General features: G+C 38.3%; 2 protein-coding genes across 2 annotated transcripts; one reads left to right on the forward strand and one right to left on the reverse strand.

The window, feature by feature from the left end:
• The first annotated feature begins 1,052 nt into the window (after positions 1–1,052).
• Positions 1,053–9,335, forward strand: LOC141326034 (alpha-2-macroglobulin-like). Its single transcript, XM_073834740.1, has 33 exons — positions 1,053–1,229; positions 1,298–1,454; positions 1,537–1,589; positions 1,670–1,690; positions 1,775–1,940; positions 2,019–2,103; positions 2,185–2,299; positions 2,385–2,505; positions 2,582–2,691; positions 2,765–2,935; positions 3,013–3,240; positions 3,321–3,533; positions 3,613–3,762; positions 4,044–4,169; positions 4,242–4,335; positions 4,413–4,566; positions 4,665–4,890; positions 4,979–5,102; positions 5,173–5,294; positions 5,377–5,428; positions 5,519–5,602; positions 5,726–5,902; positions 6,019–6,094; positions 6,166–6,322; positions 6,406–6,480; positions 6,758–6,920; positions 7,027–7,211; positions 8,040–8,261; positions 8,336–8,457; positions 8,746–8,827; positions 8,900–8,983; positions 9,107–9,212; positions 9,295–9,335. Exons 1-33 carry the CDS (start codon positions 1,053–1,055, stop codon positions 9,333–9,335), a joined length of 4,239 nt encoding a protein of 1,412 aa, XP_073690841.1.
• A 2,083-nt stretch (positions 9,336–11,418) lies between these two features.
• On the reverse strand, positions 11,419–14,890 carry LOC141325676 (trafficking protein particle complex subunit 5-like). Its single transcript, XM_073834439.1, has 4 exons — positions 14,811–14,890; positions 14,117–14,218; positions 12,376–12,463; positions 11,419–11,715 (listed from the first exon to the last, which is right to left on the reverse strand). Exons 1-4 carry the CDS (start codon positions 14,888–14,890, stop codon positions 11,419–11,421), a joined length of 567 nt encoding a protein of 188 aa, XP_073690540.1.
• Between the last annotated feature and the right edge of the window lie 6,202 nt (positions 14,891–21,092).

Genomic DNA, 21,092 nt, shown 5'->3' on the forward strand with positions numbered 1-21,092 from the left:
AAAGCAGTGTTACAGTGATACACACACAGACACACACACACACACACACACACACACACACACACACACACACACACACACACACAGGAAAATTATTTGGCAATGCAAATAATTCAATTCTGCTGTAAAGCAGCTCTAAAATAGAAAAGAATTCAATTGCAATCAATGTAAGCTTTAATAGACTGTATGTGCATATATTAGAGCATACAAACCATGACAAGAATTCTAATGGTTTAACTACCAATATACAATACACACCATCAAATGTTAACTATTAAAAACATCTTTAAAATGGTTCCCTGTGGTGTTTTGGGACATATTTCATTGGGATTTAGTGGTTACCATTATATTATATTACTATTATAACCAGTGAAACCATTGTGAGAACAGCCCTGACGGCAATGGTTGTCCCAGCCACCATGTTTAAATCACCAGCCCAACTTGGAAATTTTCCAGTAATATGACTTGAGTTTAAAAAGAGTTACCTGCCCAGATTTACAGAAAACTCAAAGTCTTAGCTCAAGCAAAAACGAATCAAGCTTCATTTGAAGTTGCTGAATGAGGAGAGGGAGCTAGTAAAATCTTTGCTTGGCAGAGGGAACCAATTCAGGTGCTGTCTCCACTAATGAGCTGATTAAGTTGAATCAGGTGTGTTAGATGAAGGAGACACAAAACTGTGCAGTGCTGAGAGTGTCCTGAGACAGGTTTAAAAACTCATGAAGTAGTAGCTGGTTGGAATAAGCTGCAGAGCAGTAAAAACTTGTAGGGTTTCTGAAAGGGATATATAATTTTCTTCTTGGATGATTGTTCTTCATGGTTGTGATGGAGATTTGGCTTTGGAAAAGATTTATTTTCGCCCTTTTCTTCTTCGCTGTGGATGGACAGAGACCAGGGCCTTCTGCGGCTAATAGGCAGGAATCAGGGCCGTGAGTATTACCATTGATTATGGCTCTCTGTGTCCGCAAACTTGTGTACGCAAGTATGTGTACGCAAGTATGTGTTTGGAGCAGATTCCTTGTAGTTAAACTTCAATATGTTTCCACAGGTTCTTCATGGTGACATTTCCTGCAGTGATTGAGTCTGGCTCTGGTGCCAAATTGTGTGCAAGTCTTCTGAAACCCAATGAGAGTCTCACAATGACCATTTCTCTGCTTGATGACAAAAACATGGCAACTGAACTTGTGCAGCAGAGGTCTCAGATTGAGTTTCACCAGTGTTTTAGTTTCAAGGTCTGTTATCACACTGCAAATGGAATGCTTGTCTGGTCTTATGCTCATTAAAAACCATTCCTCTACAGGCTCCTCAAGCAGATGCAGAGTCAGTGCAGAAACTGCAGGTGGTGGTTAAAGGGAGGTCCTTCAAAATGACTGAAGAGAGGAAAGTAATGTTCAGACCTTACCTGCCTTTGACATTCATCCAAACAGACAAACCCATCTACAATCCAGGACAAACAGGTGAGCAGTGAATGACCGTTTAGAACTTGATGCACTTGAGCATGTGGAAAGTCCATTATGTAAATCAATTCTCATTTTGCAGTGAATTTCAGAGTTGTGACCATGGATGCCAAATTTGTTCCTCTTGATCAAATGGTAAGACTTCATTAGTCTTTCATCTTTGTGATTTTCATGACTCTTTATGTGCTTTAATTCCTCTGTTTATGTCCTTACAGTACAGTCTGGTGGTGGTGGAGGTGAGTTTGCTCCAGTGCGAATCTTTGGAGATGTGTTTTCTGCAAGTTATTTGTGTGCTTACGTTCACTCTACCCTTATAATAGGACAATCATGGAAACCGCATTGGTCAATGGACAAATGTTTCATCAACAAGGTGGATATTGGAGCGTTCTCATCAGTTAAATCCAGAAGCTCAGGTTGGGATGTACACACTGAGAGCTTTTATTGGTGACCGAATTATCTCTCAGGTTTTTGAGGTGAAAAAATATGGTAAGTCACACGATGTGTATCTGGTAGCAATGATTGCACATCTGAGGTTCTAATTTAAAGAACTTGTTTATGGTTTAGTTTTACCCAAGTTTGACGTCACTGTCGCTGCGCCACAGATGCATAGTGTTGGAGATGTAGGACTGAAAGTTGAGGCTTGTGCCAAGTAAGTAACTTACTTTTTTTTTTTTCCTTGATTTTGTCTTTTGGATGGTAAATTATTGATGTTAATCTAATGTTTTCCTAGGTACACATATGGGCAACCTGTACCTGGTGAAACGTTGGTGGAAGTGTGCCGTGAGCCGTTTCCATACGCTGTGGTTCCGGGCTTGACTCGTGTCTGCCTTAATAAAACTGCCAAGGTTTGTGACCACTGCTGTACAAGAAAGGATTTGTCTTGTCTGATTTGCTGACTCTGTAATCTGACAATCTTTGTTTTGCTACCAGATGAACAACACCGGCTGTGCCTCCCTTATCTTCAGTATATCAACGTTTTTCAACACCAGATTTGAGAATAATCTGCAAGATGCGTTTCTTGTTAATATAAATGTCACTGAGGAGGGAACAGGTGAGCTATTGGCTAATTTGAAACTACTGTATTTATTTGGTGTCTTGATGTCTGTGGCTTTTCTTTTCCTTTTCAGATGTGGTTATGTTTAAATCCACAACTGTGTCCATTACGTTTGAAGTTGGCAAGGTCACGTTTGTGGACCTCCCGGATTTTTTTGACCGTGGGTCAACAATTAAAGCAAAGGCATGTAAAGGTTCATATTTTGTTATTGAATCTTTCTCCTTGGTTCTTTTCCTAACTTTATCTTTCTCAACAGATGTTGACAACTTATTTCAATGGGACGCCAATCGCAAGCAAGGCAGTTTATCTCCTGGATGGTAGCCAATGGCCAAACAAACTGCTTTTGAATCTGACTACAGACCAGAATGGACTGGCTGTGTTCTCCCTCAACACTGCTGATTTTCCTGAAGTTGACCTGAATCTGGTGGTATGATTTGTCTATCCTTCTATTTTGAGTAAAGCCTTTATATTGCAAGAAGCCAATTTCATTCATTTGTTTCCTAGGCAAGTGCGACGCCACAGGTTGTTTATGGTTATAAATCACCATACTTCAGTACAGATATGAGGGTAATTCCACTTCTTCAAGCTGCTACTCCCGTCACCCCAACGTTTAGTGAACTGACTATAGAAAAGCTTGAGCAGCCACTAAAATGTGGCACTGCATATCCAGTGACCGTCAAGTATTCCTTTGTTGGAGAGACTGGCGACTACAGTGTTGACATCATCTATATGGTACAGTGTGTTGTGGTTGTGATGGTTTGTTTGTTTGCCTGGCAACTTTTGTGCATCAGTCTGGTTTTGTCTTCTGCTAGGTCTTGTCCAGAGGAGTGATCGTTCTGCATGAATTTCAAAAGGTTCGAGCAAGGGATTCTGAGACCGTCACGAGTGGCACAGTGTCATTTCAGCTGTCTGTTGGTGTCAATATGGCTCCAGTAGTGCAGATTCTGGCTTTCTGTGTTCTTCCCAGTGAAAATGTAGTGGCTGTTAGTGCGGCTTTTGACACAAAATTGTGTTTCAATAACCAGGTATAGTGTGCATATGCATCTTACTTCGTGTGGGTAGCTGTAATGTTTCCTTCACCTTGTGAGCTGGTTCTTGTTCCAGGTGTCTCTGCAGTTCTCCCCGGCTACGGCCGTTCCAGGCGAGGGAAACGTTTTGACTGTCTCTGCTCAAGCAGTGTCCCTGTGTGGCCTCAGTGCTGTTGATCAGAGTGTCCTGATCATGGAGCCTGGAAGACGTCTGAGTGCTGAAGCGGTACCCATGTGCTATTTAATCAGTTCCAGTTTAAAACTGTCTGGATGAGTGTTCTTGACCTTCTTGAATCCGTTTTATATCTGACTAGAATGCCACCAACATGCTTTGATTTGATTCCTTCACTTTGTTTTTTTTTTTTTTGTTTTTTTTACAGTGGTGTTTGTGACCTTAAGTTTAGTCCTCTTATAGTAACTAGATAAGCACTCATGGTGATTAGACCACCCAAAGTGTCTCTTTTAATCTACTTTGCAAGGCTCAGTTTTTTCCCCTTATGTTTATAGGTTTTCAGCCTTCTCCCAGTGCAATCGCTAACAGATTATCCTTTCGGTGTTGAAGATGAACAGGAGTGCCTAAATGTTCGGCCCCGTCGAGCTGTCCCTACAGACCAAGCTTATGAAACCTTCAAGGTAGAACCTGGTTTATAATCATAGTCTCTGAATGCTCCCTGAATTCAAATGTCTTTTGACCTGTTCTGACAGAGCATGGGGATGAAGATTGCAACCAATTTGCCCATCCGAGAACCACAATGCCTGATGTACAGAGGCTTGAATTACTATCGCAACTTCCGTGATGGTGTGTCTCTTAGGTTCTTAACTTTCACTTTGTGTGTGCACATGACTTGACATTAATGGCTTCACTTTTGGTTTCAGTCATGTTTTTCCGTCAACCTGTTGCCTTTGCGATGGCTGAGATGGCTCCTGCTGCAGTCGCAGAAAGTGCTGGAGGCGAGAGCAGTTCTTCTGTTGATGTGACCGTCCGGACTTACTTTCCAGAAACGTGGATCTGGCAACTCGCTCAAGTGGGGTAAATGAGGCTTGTAAATGTGCCCTTTACAGCACTTGCTACTATCTGAAGCTTCCTAACAAATTGTACCCCTTCTACTTCTGGTGTCCTTTCTTCAGAGAGTCTGGATCCACACAAGTTTCTCTTAAGGTTCCTGACACAATCACAACGTGGGAGACGGAGGTCTTCTGTCTGTCCTCCAAAGGTCTCGGTCTGGCTCCTCCTGCTCTGCTGACCGTTTTCCAGCCCTTCTTTCTGGAGCTTTCCCTGCCGTACTCCATTGTCCGTGGGGAAAGTTTTGAGCTGAGGGCCACAGTCTTTAACTATCTGTCCAAATGCATCATGGTCTGGGTTCACTTTTATTGAGATAATGGATCCATCGAGAAATGAGTTCCAGTTCTTTGCTCAGTGTCCATTTGTTATTCATTGGTAGGTTAAAGTGACTCCAACACCATCCTCAAGCTTCACTCTTCGATCAATTACTGACCCGTATTCATCCTGTCTCTGTGCCAATGCGAGGAAGACCTTTAAATGGGTTTTAATGGCTTCTGTTCTCGGTCTGTTTTGGACTGTATTTCAAAGTTGAGGTGTATGTGAAGTGTTGCTGACCTTCTGTCTGCACTTTAGGAACTGTGAATGTGACGGTCAGCGCTCAGGCTGAACAATCCCGGTCTCTGTGTGGAAATGAGGTTGTGACCGTGCCGACGAGAGGACGTGTTGACGTAGTCACTCGAAGTCTACTTGTTCTGGTAAGTGTTGAGCAGCCTTCTGGGGGTTGACAGTGGAGCTCATTTGTGCTTTTAATTGATGTGGTGTTTGCTGCTTCTGTAGGCTGAAGGAGTTGAAAGGACAATCACTGAGAGTTGGTTACTGTGTCCAAAAGGTTTGTTTGCACTCTGTCTCAATGTCTTCTCCCTATACCACCAAAAGGAAGCCTAGTTCTCCATGATCTATTTTTAAATTTAATCCACAGGAAGCATCCTGTCAGAAGATGTGACACTCATCTTTCCAAGAAACATGATTCAGGGATCAGCCAAATGCTCAGTTTCAGTCATTGGTAAGGCAGTTAATGGAGAAATTGTCACAGTAGGGCTGCAAGATCAAGCACATCCATAATTAAGCATAATCATCTGTAACTAGCTTTATCCTAAGTGTGTTTTTGGTTTCTCTTCTCTCATAGGGGACATAATGGGGCGTGCGCTAAAGAATCTTGATAGCTTATTGCGGGTGCCTTCTGGCTGCGGCGAACAGAATATGATCGTTCTTGCTCCCAATATTTACATCCTGATGTATCTGGAAGTCACAACACAGCTCACCGCAACCATCCGAGCAACTGCCATTGGTTACCTTCAGAGCGGTACAGACAACCAAATCCATTTAGTATTTAGACCAAATCAAGTCCTGTTCATTGGGGCGCTTCAGACTGTCTAATCCTTCTTGATCAAATTCCCATGTTGCTTTTGACCTGAATAGGATACCAAGGACAGCTGAACTACAGGCACAGTGATGGTTCATACAGTACATTTGGTTATGATGCATCCAATACATGGTGAGTTTCATGCAGTGCTTGTAGTTTTGGATACCATTGAGGCAGTTTGACTTAAATTCCTCAACGATCAGGTTGACCGCCTTCGTCCTGAGGTCTTTTGGCCTTGTGAGGAAATTCATTTACATCGATCCGAATGTCCTTCAGAGCGCAAGGGACTGGTTGATAAGCACGCAGGGTTCAGAAGGCTGTTTTATGCAGCAGGGAACTCTGTACCACAATGACATGAAGGTACTTTATTTATTTTTTTTCCCTTTTCTTCAAATGCACTAACCAATCTGATGATGGGTTCCTGATTATGCTGCTGCGTTTAGGGTGGAGTGGGGGATGGTGTCACCATGACCGGCTACATTGTTGCATCACTGCTTGAACTAGGTGTCCCTGTCACGGTAAGAACATGACATGTGTACTTTCAAGATTGTAGTCTTAATTTGATTGCTTTTAAATTTGACATCACTTCTGTTGTCAAGCTAGGACATGAGAATAATACTGGTAAAACTACTCGTTTTAAAGATTTATTACTTTATTGATGCTTTCCATAAGGCTGAGCTACTGTTATATAGGCATTAAGTGTGCATCTCTTGGTCGTTTGTAGAAGATACTGTGTGTGATTATTTGCAACTTGCTGTCTTTGCATAAAGTTACAACGGTTTGTTCTGCTTTCAGGATCCTGCCATTACTAAAGCTCTGTCATGCTTGAGATCTTCTGTTGGGAACCTGGGAAACACCTACGCCACTGCTCTGCTCGCCTACACCTTTAGTCTGGCTGGAGAAACCAGTACACGATCGCAGCTTTTAACAGCCTTGGACGACACTGCCATTTCTGAAGGTGAGCTTTAATATCGGGTTTATTGACTCGTTTTACTTTGTTGCTTTTTTAAGAAAAAAAAAATGGCTTCACAAATGTCTGTTCTCCCCTCCGTCATGTCTTTTAGGTCCTAAACTCCATTGGTCTCAGACTTCATCAGGTGATACTCTGGCAGTGGAAATCAGCTCGTACGTACTGCTAGCCATTCTCACTGTGCAGCCTGTAACTACAGCCAATCTGGGCTATGCTAACCGCCTTGTCAACTGGCTCGTGGCCCAGCAGAATCCCTATGGAGGCTTTTTATCCACCCAGGTGACTTTAACTATTAAACACGCATGATTCATGCGCACTTTGTTGCATTTTAGCAGATCCTTTTATACAAAATTACTTGAGAGGAAATGGCTATAGCTCAAATGCAGAGCATGGCGTTAGCAACACCAGGGTAATGGTGTGGTTCAATTCTTGTCTGATATAAACCATAACTTGAATTGCTTCAGAAGTCTCTTGCAAATGTATGAAGGGATTTAAACAGTGTGGATTTGCTGGTAAAATGCAAATGCTGTCTTTTCTTGGGTAAAGTTGCTCATGTTACAAGAATGGCAAAATACAGTGATTTAACAAATCATTGCTTCTGCAAATATATAACAGCACTTCAGAAATGCATTGAGGATTTCAATGTTGCTGATTTAACACCTTTGGCATTTGATAACCATTTCACCTATAGAAATGAGTGGCATGAACGACAGTAGTCCGCATTTGAATTGCATCAACCTTTTGTCGAAGTTGTCCTAAATCCAAAATGATACCCCTGGTCTTAGGACTACTTTGAGCTCTTTTGATCCACTTCAAATGTTGACTACTGTACATGACTTTTCTTAAGAGATTCACGTAACTAGATTTGACACCGGAAAAAATATCAAGCGCCAGAAATGATTTCACTCAATCTTGTGAGACTTCCACCTCTTTTGTGTTCAGCAGAAGATTGGTCAATTGACTGTAGTCATTGACTGCCATAGTACAGGTAAAAAAAAAAATCAATGGCTACCAGCAACTGTTTGGTTTCCAGCATTCTTTGAAATGTTTTTGGGACACGTTTAATGTTGGATGAGGTGAATATACCTTAATGGCTGTTTGTTTTAGGACACAGTGGTGGCTCTTCATGCTCTGTCGGTGTATGCTGCTCAAGTGTTCAGCCGGGAGGGATCCAGCACAGTTACCGTTCAGTCGTCAGTGGCAGGAGGAGACGTTTATACCTTCGAGGTGAATCGGGACAACCGGCTACTTTATCAGGAGAAGCCGCTGAAGAGCTTTCCAGGCAAATATAGTGTTCAAGCGAAGGGCTCCTCCTGTGTGTCTGTGCAGGTTTGTAAATTCACCTTTATTTCTGTTTCTGTTGTGCTCCTGCTAATTCTCCTTGATTTTCTTTGCAATCATAGCTTGCATGTTTCTACAACATCCCAACACCCATTAAAGCTGCCACAACGCTGAGCGTTGAAGCGAAGGTGACTGGAGATTGCCGGCCGCCTGGAGCCAGTCTCATGCTGAATTTCACAGTGAAGTAAGAACCGCTTTATCTTGTGTCCCTTTGCATCTGTGTAAAGACTCAAAAGCAAAACTAACTTTGCTTTCACACCAAGGGTAACTATAAATTCATGTTTTCAATATAAATTTAAATCTTTGTTCAGTGTTCTTATGCCACCTTTGAGCTACAAATAAATGTCTTTACGAAGTTTAATGTCAAGTCAGAAGCACTTCAATGTCCCCTTTTGCAATGCAAGTTTGGCTTAATGCTCTTAAAAGCAACTGGAACAGAAAAGCAGCTGCTCTTATATTTCCTTTAATTCAGATACAACGGTGCAAAACCAACTACTAACATGGTTCTGGTGGATATCAAGCTCTTGTCGGGATTCACTGCAGACACATCACTGGTTCGTATGCATTTAAGGTGACTTTGGAATCCTTGAAGCAGCTCGAATGTAAATGATGGGGGTTTCTTTCAGCTTGGATCTTCACCGGAGTCCTTCGCTCCATTAGTGCAGCGGGTTGACGCTGAAGATGATCACGTACTTGTTTATCTGAAAGAGGTGAGATGCACTGGGTTCACTACCAATGACATCTCTTTTTGTCATGGATTTGTCCAATATTTTTAAAGATGTTGGTGTTATTTTCATTTTCATTCCTTTTGAAACTGTGTATTTGTTGTGCAGGTTCCCAAAGGTGTCCCGATGAGCTATAGGCTGCAGCTGAAACCGGTTCTTGCAGTGCAGAATCTCAAGCCGGCGGTCATCAATGTCTATGACTACTATCAGACAAGTACTCTTCCATCTTTGACTTGTACCTTGGAATGAATTTCATGTAGAAGTCCATCAAGCTCATTTCCTCTTTTCCCTTTCAGGTGACTCATTCGAGACTACATACACATCGCCTTGTAAATGATTGTGCTCCAGTACTGGCTACAAGATGCATTAATCAAATAAAACTCCCTTTTAAGACAAACTGGTCTTGTTGCATGTTCTTAAATATTTGAGAGTTGCAAGTTTGTTAATGTTTCACTTAAATTAAAAATAAGTAAACACATATTCTCCCAAAAGGAAAAAAAAGCGTTCAATAAGTTTTTTTTTTTTTTTTTTTTAAATGCTAACACTGCTTTTCAAAACTGTTTGCCATTGTTTGAATTTGCTTATATCAGTCACAGTACTGAACATTTATTCAATACATTCTCTACCGCTTGTCCTGTTTATGGGGAGGCTGGAGCCTTTCCTGGGTCATAGGCATGAAAAACTCCTAGACAGTCCGTCCCACATTTATATTCATACACACTGTCTCCAGTTCACATGTCCTGTATGTCTTTTGATTGTGGGAGAAACTCAGATTAAAGCAACATCCACACAGAGAGAACATACACACTCTGCATAGAAGGGTCTCCTGCAGCAGCTGGGACTCCTATTCTGCACATACTGTACCTCATTATACTAGATTAATGCTTTTATTAATGCTTCAGAATTTTGTTTTGTATATTTCCGTACATTTTGTGAATATTGATGGGTGTTTGTTTTGGTATATTTTTTTTTTTTTATAAATCGATGGGTTATGAATTTTTTTTTTTTTTAAACTGCTTTGTTCCCAGTGTTATGGTAAAACACGCTTATTTTGAGACCTATATAAATTATTTTAGTCTGAATGAGTTATTTCTTTTTAAGTCTTTAAATAACAATCTTACTATTTAAAAACTTTTGACTGGTAGTGTATACTACAACAACCTACTAAAATTACAAACTAATTTTCTTAAATACAAAAAGCTAAATAATACTATTTCAAGGTCTTAAATTCTACAATACCACTAGTAAATTACCAAAAAAAAAAAAAGACTATTGACACAAACAACAATAACTTTAACTTAATTTAAAAAATCATAAATAGTCAAATTTCAAATTAAAATAAAAATTGGGGGAAAAAAACTCAATTTTAAACTCAACTTACAATTAAAAATAGATCAAATTAAATGTAATAGACGTTATTAATATAAAATATAATAGTTTAGTGTCAGTGATACTAAAATAACACTGCTACTGCATTTACAGCTGGGGTTTACTTTTGTCTTTTTAAAAATGGTTTGTTTTTACCTTTTCATTCTCATTTTATATGACTCATCTTGATGCATTTTTTCTTCATGTTCAGAATGGCTTATAAATTGTAAGTTTTTTTTTTTTCGTTATGTATTGTGTGTGTGTGTATATATATATGTAAAAAAAAAAGATAAATAGTAATTTATATATACATACAGCTGTGTGCTTGAGAGGACAGCTGTATGTATATACGTATATATAAATTATCATTTATCTTTTTTTTACTGCAGAAAGATGATATAAAATCTTCACATTTAATTTTGCAAAAAAAAAAAAAAAAATTTATAAGTAGCTTTTGTTGAAATGCTGATTTAACCAGTTTATTTTCAGCACAGATTCCATACCTTTTTTTTTTTTTTTACATTTAATTGTTTGGTAGTTTAATTGTATACAAAAGACGAATGTAAACATAGATGGTTTTGCACTTTTTTTTAGCACGATTTGATCAGTTAAGTTACCCGGATGTAAACAACACGGCTATGTACTACTAAGTATGTTGTTTTGCTAATTTATGCTGTCTAAACCACGAAGAAAACATGTGGAAGCTGCTAAATCATGAGGAGAAGGACTTGGTAAGCAGGAAAGGGTGCAATAATTTGACAAAGTAAAGTTAATAAGTGGTAAAGATACATACAAGAAGCAACTAAACAAAACACAGAAAAGAAATAAGAACCAACTGTTTAAATGTTTAACTTATGACCAAACACACCAGGGAATGAACAGACATAGGAAACACCTGACTTAAAAACAGTGACAATTGAAAATATTTAGATTTTGTAAACATCATTTTGATCACAGTATTCAGCACTCTCAATACAATCGTCATTCACAGCATTGTTGTATCATGACAGCTGATAGTAGGGGACCCATAAACCATTTCTTACACCCAGTTTCTATTTTCCATCAAGTTGTTTATCTCTGGCGATGACAGCTTCATCAAACTTGATCATGAGCGTGGTTCCCTTGTGCCAGTGCGCTGTGACTTTAGCCGGGAAGCCGCTGTGAGTGAGAATGGCCTCCACGATTCCCGCCGTGAATGCGGCACAGTTCAATGTACTGTTCTCTTTAGGCACAGAAATAAAGGCATTAATCACAGGCTCTTTTTCAATGATGTAGTAGGTTTTGTCGTCGTCATTGGCCTGTTCCAGTTTATCTGCTTCCTTCACAAACAGAGTCTTCCAGACAGACACCTACAACAATCAAAAGATTTAATGAACGGAAAGGATCCAAATATATAGTTTTTATACAGTGTGCATGCATTGTATTATAGATAGACAGACAGACAGATATAGAATGACAGAACAATAGATAGAGAATAACACTGATAGATAGATAGATAGATAGATAGATAGAAAGAACAATTATAGATAGACAGACAGACAGATATAGAATGACAGAACAATAGATAAAGAATAACAACGATAGAACGATAGATAGATAGATAGATAGATAGATAGATAGATAGATAGATAGATAGATAGATAGAAAGAACAATTATAGATAGACAGACAGACAGATATAGAATGACAGAACAATAGATAAAGAATAACAACGATAGATAGATAGATAGATAGATAGATAGATAGATAGATAGAACAATTATAGATAGACAGACAGACAGATATAGAATGATATAACAATAGATAAAGAATAACAATGATAGAACGATAGAACGATAGATAGATAGATAGATAGATAGATAGATAGATAGATAGATAGATAGATAGAACGATAGATAGATAGATCGATCGATCGATAGATAGATAGATAGATAGATCGATAGATAGATATATGTGTATTTACTGTTGTAAACATGCACTAAGTGTAAAGACAGTTCTTGTGAATTGTACCTTGATGAACAGAAGTATATTGAGGACTTTGGTTTCTCTTTTGCCGTTCTTCTCTCGCAGCACCAGCACGTCCCGCATCCGGGACGTTCTAAAACGCTTAACGTGAAAAACGCTTAACGTGGCTTAACGTACGTAAAAAACGACCAGGAAACCCCAAATTTCTGTCAAACCTTACTTGGAACAAACACTAACTACTATCAAAAGAACGAGCCCTTATTCCATAGATAAAGTGAAGAATATCACGTTAAGCGTTTTCTCCCCCATAGAAGCCCATTATAAGGAAACAGCTTAACGTGGTTTAACTTACCTCAACAGCAACCAGGGAAGACCAAACTTCTGTCAAATTTTACTTATAATAAATACTTTATGCTGTCAAAAGAACAAGCTCTTATTCGGTATACTGTATAAAGTAATCGCCCCCCATAGAAGTCCATTTAAAAAACGCTTTAATGTGGCTTAATGGAGCTGAACAACGACCGGCAAAAAACAAATTTTGGTCAAACGTTACATATAATAAACACTTGCTGCTGTCAAAATATGAGATCTCATTCAGCATAAAAAGAGAATATATCACGTTAAGCGTCCCCTATAGAGGCCATAAGGAAAGAGCTTAACATGGTTTAACTTTAAAGGTTGTATCAGCGATTTCTAGCCTAAAACATAAAGTGTCAATTTTAGCTGACCTTTCTTCACGATCCGCTCGCTGCCTGCCCCATAAATTGTCTGTGAAAAAAACGCGTCTCTCTGGTCAGCCTAGGGTCCGAGATATGCCAAAAAAACAATCGGCACTACCAACCTTTCCACACAAAAACAAACAGTGTTCCAACCAATCAGTGTCAGGGGTTTGGTGTTGTGGACTTTCCTACTGGTGCTGGGATGTGAGGGAGGCGGAGCCTTTGTTTATCTGTGGAAAGGTTGGTAGTGCCAATTGTTTTTTTTGGCATATCTCGGACCCTAGGCTGACCAGAGAGACGCGGTTTTTTCACAGACAATTTATGGGGCAGGCAGCGAGCGGATCGTGAAGAAAGGTCAGCTGAAATTGACACTTTATGTTTCAGGCTAGAAATCGCTGATACAACCTTTAACAACGACTGGGGAAAACCAAACTTCTGTCAAATTTTACTTAATAAATACTACGCTGTCAAAAGAATGAGCTCTTATTCCGCATATAAAGTGAGTATATCACGTTAAGCGTCCCCCATAGATAAGGAAATAACTTAACGTGGTTTAACGTATCTTAAAACCAAATTTCTGATGTTATACATAATAAATACTTGCAGTGTCAGTGTTTATTATATGTAACGTTTGACCAAAATTTGTTTTTTGCCGGTCGTTCAGCTCCATTAAGCCACATTAAAGCGTTTTTGGACTTTTTAATGGACTTCCCTGGGGGGCGATTACTTTATATGCTGAATAAGAGCTCGTTCTTTTGACAGCAGAAAGTATTTATTATAAGTAGCTAAAATTTGACAGAAGTTTGGTCTTCCCTAGTCGCTGCTGAGGTAAGTTAAACCACGTTAAGCTGTTTCCTCATAATGGGCTTCTATGGGGGAGAAAACGCTTAACGTGATATTCTTCACTTTATCTATGGAATAAGGACTCGTTCTTTCGATAGTAGTTAGTGTTAGTTCCAAGTAAGGTTTGATACAAATTTAGGGTTTCCTGGTCGTTTTTTACGTACGTTAAGCCACATTAAGCGTTTTTCACGTTAAGCGTTTTAGAACGTCCCCAGCATCCGGGCTCCGACTCTCCCATGTCCGCCAGCCGCACCTGCAGCTCGGACACCGAGTACACACGATTCTGGCAGTACTGCACCATCTCCGAGAACAGCAGCGCAAACGCGCTAAGGCCGCGATCACACCAAACGCGTTTTAGCAGTTGGAGGCGCCTCTTTTGAATGGTTTTCTGTTGGCAGAGAGCGTTCTGCGCGCCGCTTATGCGCACCGGGCGCCTCGCGTTTTCGCCGCCTGCTGCGCCTCGCGTTTTTGCAGAAGCGCTCTGAGTGCCTGAAGTTGAAAAAAAATCAACTCTGAGCGGAAAAACGCCCAACGTCATTCGTGTTCTTTTCCATTGACCAGTCGAATGAATGGAGAGGCGGGCCTTCTGTTGTGGTGATGAAAGTTTACCGTTGCTTTAAAAGTCCGGAGACTGCAAGAAATAGAGGAGAAACCTTTGGTGTCTATCGTGGGTAACCCGGAGCTGTATTATTTAGGCTTTCTGCTAATATGACAGTTTACTTAACAGCAAAAAACTAAGATTTTAGAGCGCTCGCGCTATAATCCTTTGATTTGACTGACAGGACAGCAGTTTTGGTCGTTGCTTAGCAACATAAAAAAACCGCAGCACACTGCTCTTTTATTAAAAGTCACCAAACAAGGCAGTGCTGTGCGCCTTGCGTTTTTAGAACTAAAAGACGCGTTCGGTGTGATCGGGGCCTAAGGCTCACCTCCGTCTTCGGTCGAGTCAGAGCGCGCTCCAGGATCGCGGATTTCCCTTTAGTGAAGCGAATGTCCATCATTCAAATCTGACACACAACCGACGCGTAGCAGTCGTGTAGTAATTTCAAGAAACGGCTTAACTGTAAACATACAGATTTGAACGAGTTGCCTACAATTATTTTTGGCCCATGTTACCTATTATAAATCACTTAAAAGTTGTAAATCATACTAAATACAACATCTTGTTGATTTCTTTAGTGTTTCTTCTTCTGCTGCTCAACTAAAACAGTGTGAAACGCTCACAGCGACACCCAGTGTGCAGAAAAACACATTCAAAGTGGTTGAGCTTCTTAAAAAATATTCATAAGCCTTCATCATCCATGGCAGGATTAATTATACTTTTTTATATTGATGCATTGGGAAGATTATATGTAAAATAGCTCAGCCTAAAGCACTTTGAAGTTAAAAACTAAAAGAATTTTTTTTAAACAGGAATAAATTCGGCAGCTAAATCGAACGTCACGTTGCGCAATTAATATTAATGAGCCAGGCTTTTATACGCATGTCTGGGGTCGGCGTTTCTTTTCTTCACACAGGAACGCGGTGGGAAAGCATTGCAGTGTTGGAGTTTCTGGGATAAATTGGTTTGTTTGAGGTATTCAGATTGTTTTCTTAATATTGTTTGCTTAATATATTGTGCGATATTGAAACAATGCAGATTAGAGAAATGTTGTTCTTATGCGGAAGGAGCGCAGTTACCACGTGTTTACCACGAGGACATACCAAAGTCAATAAACGCATTTCATATGTTTGAGAAAATGATTGTAATATAATGCAATGGGTTTATAATGAAGGCCTGGAACTTTGTAAAGAAACTTGTAAATCTCCTGGTTAATGTTAATAGACGTGATTAGACGTTTAACCCTTATTTGTTCTGAATGTGCACACTTCTAGAGCCCTGCGTTGCTTGTCGTGCATTGTAGGGTGCATAATGTGTGCTACAGTACAGCAGGGTCACTGTTCCCTTATCTGTGTCCTCATGAGAGCTGAGATGACAAAGATCCTGGTACAGTTTCCTTCTTGAGCTTCAGTGCAACATTTCCGATGAGCAAATGAAATGTAGGCATGTGCTCACTGCAGACTATTTCATATTGCATTTATTTCTGTTGACTTGCAGGAAGGTGAGTGGATGAGAAGACAAAAACTCCAAACATTGATAATCAGCACCATAATATGTGGACAAAGCATGTGAACAAATCATTTTGATGAAGACTTTATCATGGCGGACTCGGGAGAAATTCTGTGAGCTTCAAACGCATCAACAAATAAGTAAACTCTTTCAAATAAAGTGCCTTGTTTCAGTTTATTATCAGGCCGAATTGACAATTTATGGTTGAAAAGAAAAAGTTGTAAGCAGGGGCGTCGCACCCGTGGGGGATGTGGGTGTTTTAACACCCACACTTTTCCCGGTGAGATGGTTCAACACCCACACTTTTTCCACAGTTTTCCCGTAGTTTTGAACAAACGCCTTCGCAGTCGCTCCTCCGTTTCTCTGGCCGCTCTGTGTCTCTGTCTACGCTCGCTTCAGCTCTCCTCTCCCCTCCCTCTCAAACATGACACCGGCTGATGATTGGCTGTTCTGCCTTAAGTCTTACCTCTCTTGGTGTGTTAGATTTATCGGTCAGCTCGTGCAGAGGAGGCGGGAATTTATGGTTGTTATGATTATTTACATATCCGTTTTCCAGGTACTTTGAATTTTTATGCTTTTGAGGTTTTTATATACGCTTGATTATGTTTGGGAAGATGTTCTGTTTGTTCATGAACATTCAGTTTAATATTATTTATCAACATATCATTTAAATGTGGAGCCTGGCAATTTAAATGCTGACAGCTAAACACTGTCATAACGTGTTTAAGCTAACGTTAGCTATCTAACAATACTTCTCTTCAAGGGTATCTTAATCGTATTCTTGATAATCAGTAACTTGCCTTCATAGTCATGAACACATTTTTAAAATATTGCAATATTTTTTTAAAACCTTTATTATTTTCCAACTCTACGGTTGTGAAATAAAATGTACTTCAAGGACTCACTTTTCATTCATAAAAACGCCATCGGAAAAAAATGACTTTTCACAGAAAACAACGTCTATTTATGGAATTACCCATATAACCAATAGATGGCAGCAGAGGATTATTTATTGTGCAGCTGCCTTTTAAAATCCCTATATCAAGACGTCTTGCTTGTCGATTTATTATAAAATTACTAGTAGGCTATAATAAATTGTGGTACTTTTTCCGCCTATATATATATAGCAAGTGCAGAAAGTCATTGAGGTCACACACAAACAGCCTATAAAAGTGAATTATTTAAATACTAATATATAGTTCACCACAAATACATTAAATATTGATGGTATAATAATTAAATAATGCACTCAATATGAATCGATAGGAATTTGAAATATTTAATAACTTATTTAATATTTTAATACTTAATAACTACATCTTTTAAGTTTTATCTTGAACTGTAAAAGCTATTAAGTAGCCTAAATTTAACCAACACAAACTTGTTACTGCCATAGCCGCGGGAACGTATTTTGAGCAGGGGGGGCTGAGAGAAAAAAATTATTTCTGTAGTAACCTTTTATGTTAATGCTTTTACACAATGCAAATAGGCCATATTTACGAATATTACAAAGACGGCAATCTCAGCACGTTTTCAGTGGCGTAACCGATAATACGTGTAAAATTTTGTTTTTGACGCGGGAGACCCGAGTTCGCGTCCGCCTTTTGGTGAAATCATTTTCGAAATCGTCTCCCTTTTCACTTAGGCTATATCACATCGGAAAGTCATTTGTTTTTAATAAAAATTGATTAAATAAATTTAAATAAGGAGTTTCATTAATTAAGGCATACCTCATACAATGGATTTGACTGAGTGTGACGGTGCTCTGAAAAGTGCAAAGACATACTCGCTGAATTAGAGACGGTAAATGTGGCTTTTTTTATAGAAATAAAATACATTTAGTTCAGTTGAACATGGGAGGCTACAGATCTAAAGGGGGGCGCAGCGAGTCTGTTCCAAGCAGCTCTGAGACGCAGGAGTGATATGTGACGAGAATGATGCGAAATGAGGTGGCGGATCCAAAAGCAAGATAACTATTGTTAATAAACCTTTAATTTCTTCATTTAAAATAAATGAGCTGGTCTTTATCGTTGCTGTGTTTTCATAAAAAATAACGGTGAACCACATATTAAGCATTCGTATAAAAAAAGGGAAACCTTATTTATTTGGGGGTAGATCTGCTTCCTTATCCGACTGATCCAATATTATCTGTCTGCTCAAGTCTCAGTCTATTTTTATTTTGTTTGGAAATGCGTTTTTGCGCCGTGTTGGTTGGTTGGTAGGCTATTTTTAATCTTCAATGACGGATGCGGTGACGTCACGCGACAATTATTGTCATTGTATTGTATTTCCAATAAATTTGAATGAATATTCGAATTACTAAAGATAGTTTTTGTCCTTTTTTGTTACAAATTTTACATTTATTTATTTTTAGCACCGCACCCCTGAAATTACTCTGAAATTAGTCTGAATCATTTAAGCTCTTTTTTTGACATCAGCTTGTCATTTTTTTGGTCTGGTTATTACTGTCAATCATAGCAATGACTCGCGCATATGACTCGTGCATTTCACTGTAAATTTGCGTTTCTTGTTGTGCTAAAAAGTGAACAGTTTTGCAGCACTGCAACAGTTACTTTACATAATTTTATGATAAAAAAAACAGTATCACTCACTGCTCATGCGAACGTGTGTAGCATCTTTGCTTGTATCAAGATTAAAATGCAGTGTTTAGTTCTAATTTTCAATGTAATTTTTGTTTAATTATTATTATTATTATTATTAAAATTTTTTAGTTGTTGTAGTAGCAGCCTCTGCAAAAACAGTTTCATGGCAGGAAAAATATTTATGGCTGGTAAATTTTCTCAAATCACCAAAAAATGTAGAAAACTGTAAAAAAAGGTAAAATAACATACCGTTGAAATACTTGTTTTTATTTACTTTACAGAATTGTTTTCAATATTACTGTTGTTAATATAAAAATATTATTATTGTTGTTCTTTCTAATTCTTTTTTAATTCTAAATTGTTTGGTTTCTAAATATACCAGTGTGAGAGTAATTTAGACTGAGACACCATATCACACTAAAAAGAGGATTGAGTCCCCTTTAAACCTCAAGATCAAGTCAATTGACCAGCTTTTTTCTTTGTTTAGTTTGCACACTGAAACTGTATTGGAGCTCTTAATTGTGAACTCTCAAAGTGCACCAGATAGATGAATTTAACTGTAAAATGTACAAAATTTTCTTACGGGGGAGCATGCCCCCGGACCCCCCTACAGGGATGGCTGTGGGAATTCTCACTCCAAGCTGAAGTCAAAAGTTGGCAGCCCTGAAATTTCTCCCTGATATTATTAAAGCATTTCTGATTCTAAATCTTTAGCAAGTCAAGCAAGTGTGTTCAGAGTGTGTTTTTAGTATCACTTTAGTATCACTATCACTCATTTAAATTGAAAGCTTTTTATATCTTGTATGTTAATATCTTTTGTACCCTTCTGTCACTGTATTTATCATTTTTATTGTTAACAAATAAACCACATTCATCCCCCACACTTTTGAAAAGCTTGCTACGCCCCTGGTTGTAAGTACAGATGCCTGGTCAGACAAACTATCAATAAAGAAGACTAATAAAGACTTTGTTTGACATCTGAAACTGTTTCTTGAGCTTTATTCATGACTTTAAGAAGACCATTGCTTGCTCCATGTCAACACGACACGATTGCTGAAATGTCATTAGAAAATATAACAGGGTTTCCACGGGGTCTTAAAAAGTCTAAAATTTAAAAAAATCACAATTTTAGGCCTTAAAAAGTCTTAATTTCGCTGTTCTAGGTCTTAAATAGTTTTGCACAGGTCTTATTTTTCCGATGTCCATCTAACGCTACCTCTAAAGCTCATTTAAATTCTCTTTTTGTTGTTTCCGTGGTGTTGTAGTTCTTTATTTCACTATTCCAAATATAATTTTCTGTATTTAAACTACAAATGAGACCAACATGCAATAGCCAATCAGCTTTCTGTAATTGGCGCGAGTCTCTCGGATTGTACCGCAGAAGGAAAATGGATTTAACTTTTTAGCTTTGGGGAAGTGCAAGTTTAGTGATACTTGGCTTGAAAAAACTGAATATAGGGCTTGGCTAAGGCCAGTTGCTAACAACTGTAAATTTTTTTCCTCCCTCTGTGGAAGTTACTGCGTCTTCAGACAGAATCACAGTAGCAGAATACAGGTCAAACTACCTTTTTCTGTATATAATGTTCTCAATAATAATAATAAATATAGGTCGAGCTAGCTGACCGCCAGCCTTCGAGATAACTTTAAAATGTTTTTTTTTTTTTTTACTTGCCCGACCGAACAAACCGCCTGATTAAATCTGAAGTGACAAAAACAACTAGCGAAGCAGCGAAAGGCAAGAAAGATTCCTATTTTAATACATTCAACGTTAACAGAAATTGATAATGGATAGTGCATTTCTGGTCTATTTGTGACATACTTTAAAACAAATGAATGTAACAGCACTCTAAAGAAACACTCTGAGGTAAAAATTTCAAATGTATAGTTTATTTATAACATGATATAGTTCAGTAACATACCAGTGAGCTTTTTGCTGAATATTCTCACAATTACAAATGTTACATTAATTTTTAGCTCAATAAACAAGTAGTTACTTACATATTAGACAAAATATTTCCACTGTTTTGTTCTGTTTCAATTATGTAATCTCACTGCTAACAGCCATTTAGAATTTATTGATAAATTCATAAAATAAATTTCAAAGGTAATGCATACATTTCAAAAGTAAAAAAAAAAAAGCCTTTATAAAGGTAAATCAAATATGCAGATTTAAGATGTAAAAGCTAATAGAGCACTGATGAAAATATTGCTTCAGATTTTTTTTTTACATCAGATATTTCTAGTGGTACTTTTATGGGGATAGTTTGTGTGGAATAGTATCTGCTGATATGAAAAGTTCACAGTATATCGTAGTAATAAATGTAATTTATGACAGCCATGAAATTGTGTTTACTTTTTACATTAAACACATTAAATATCACATATATGCATGTAATATAATATATATTTCCATTACAGGTTTCGGTCTTAAATTTCATATAAGGTGGTATTAAAAAGGTCTTAAAAAGTCTTAAATTTCACTTGTTC

Source organism: Garra rufa, chromosome 2, assembly GCF_049309525.1.
Source record: "Garra rufa chromosome 2, GarRuf1.0, whole genome shotgun sequence".
In the NCBI taxonomy this organism is placed as follows: Eukaryota; Metazoa; Chordata; class Actinopteri; order Cypriniformes; family Cyprinidae; genus Garra; species Garra rufa.

Coding starts and splice junctions, on each gene's coding strand:
- LOC141326034 (XM_073834740.1), top strand. CDS start 1,053: ATGGTGACATTTCCTGCAGTGATTGAGTCTGGCTCTGGTGCCAAATTG. Junction 4,567..4,664: donor TGGCAACTCGCTCAAGTGGG/GTAAATGAGGCT, acceptor TCCTTTCTTCAG/AGAGTCTGGATCCACACAAG. Junction 8,828..8,899: donor TCACTGCAGACACATCACTG/GTTCGTATGCAT, acceptor GGTTTCTTTCAG/CTTGGATCTTCACCGGAGTC.
- LOC141325676 (XM_073834439.1), bottom strand. CDS start 14,890: ATGGACATTCGCTTCACTAAAGGGAAATCCGCGATCCTGGAGCGCGCT. Junction 14,219..14,810: donor AAGACGGAGGTGAGCCTTAG/GCCCCGATCACA, acceptor TCGCGGCCTTAG/CGCGTTTGCGCTGCTGTTCT. Junction 12,464..14,116: donor GCGGACATGGGAGAGTCGGA/GCCCGGATGCTG, acceptor TAAGCGTTTTAG/AACGTCCCGGATGCGGGACG.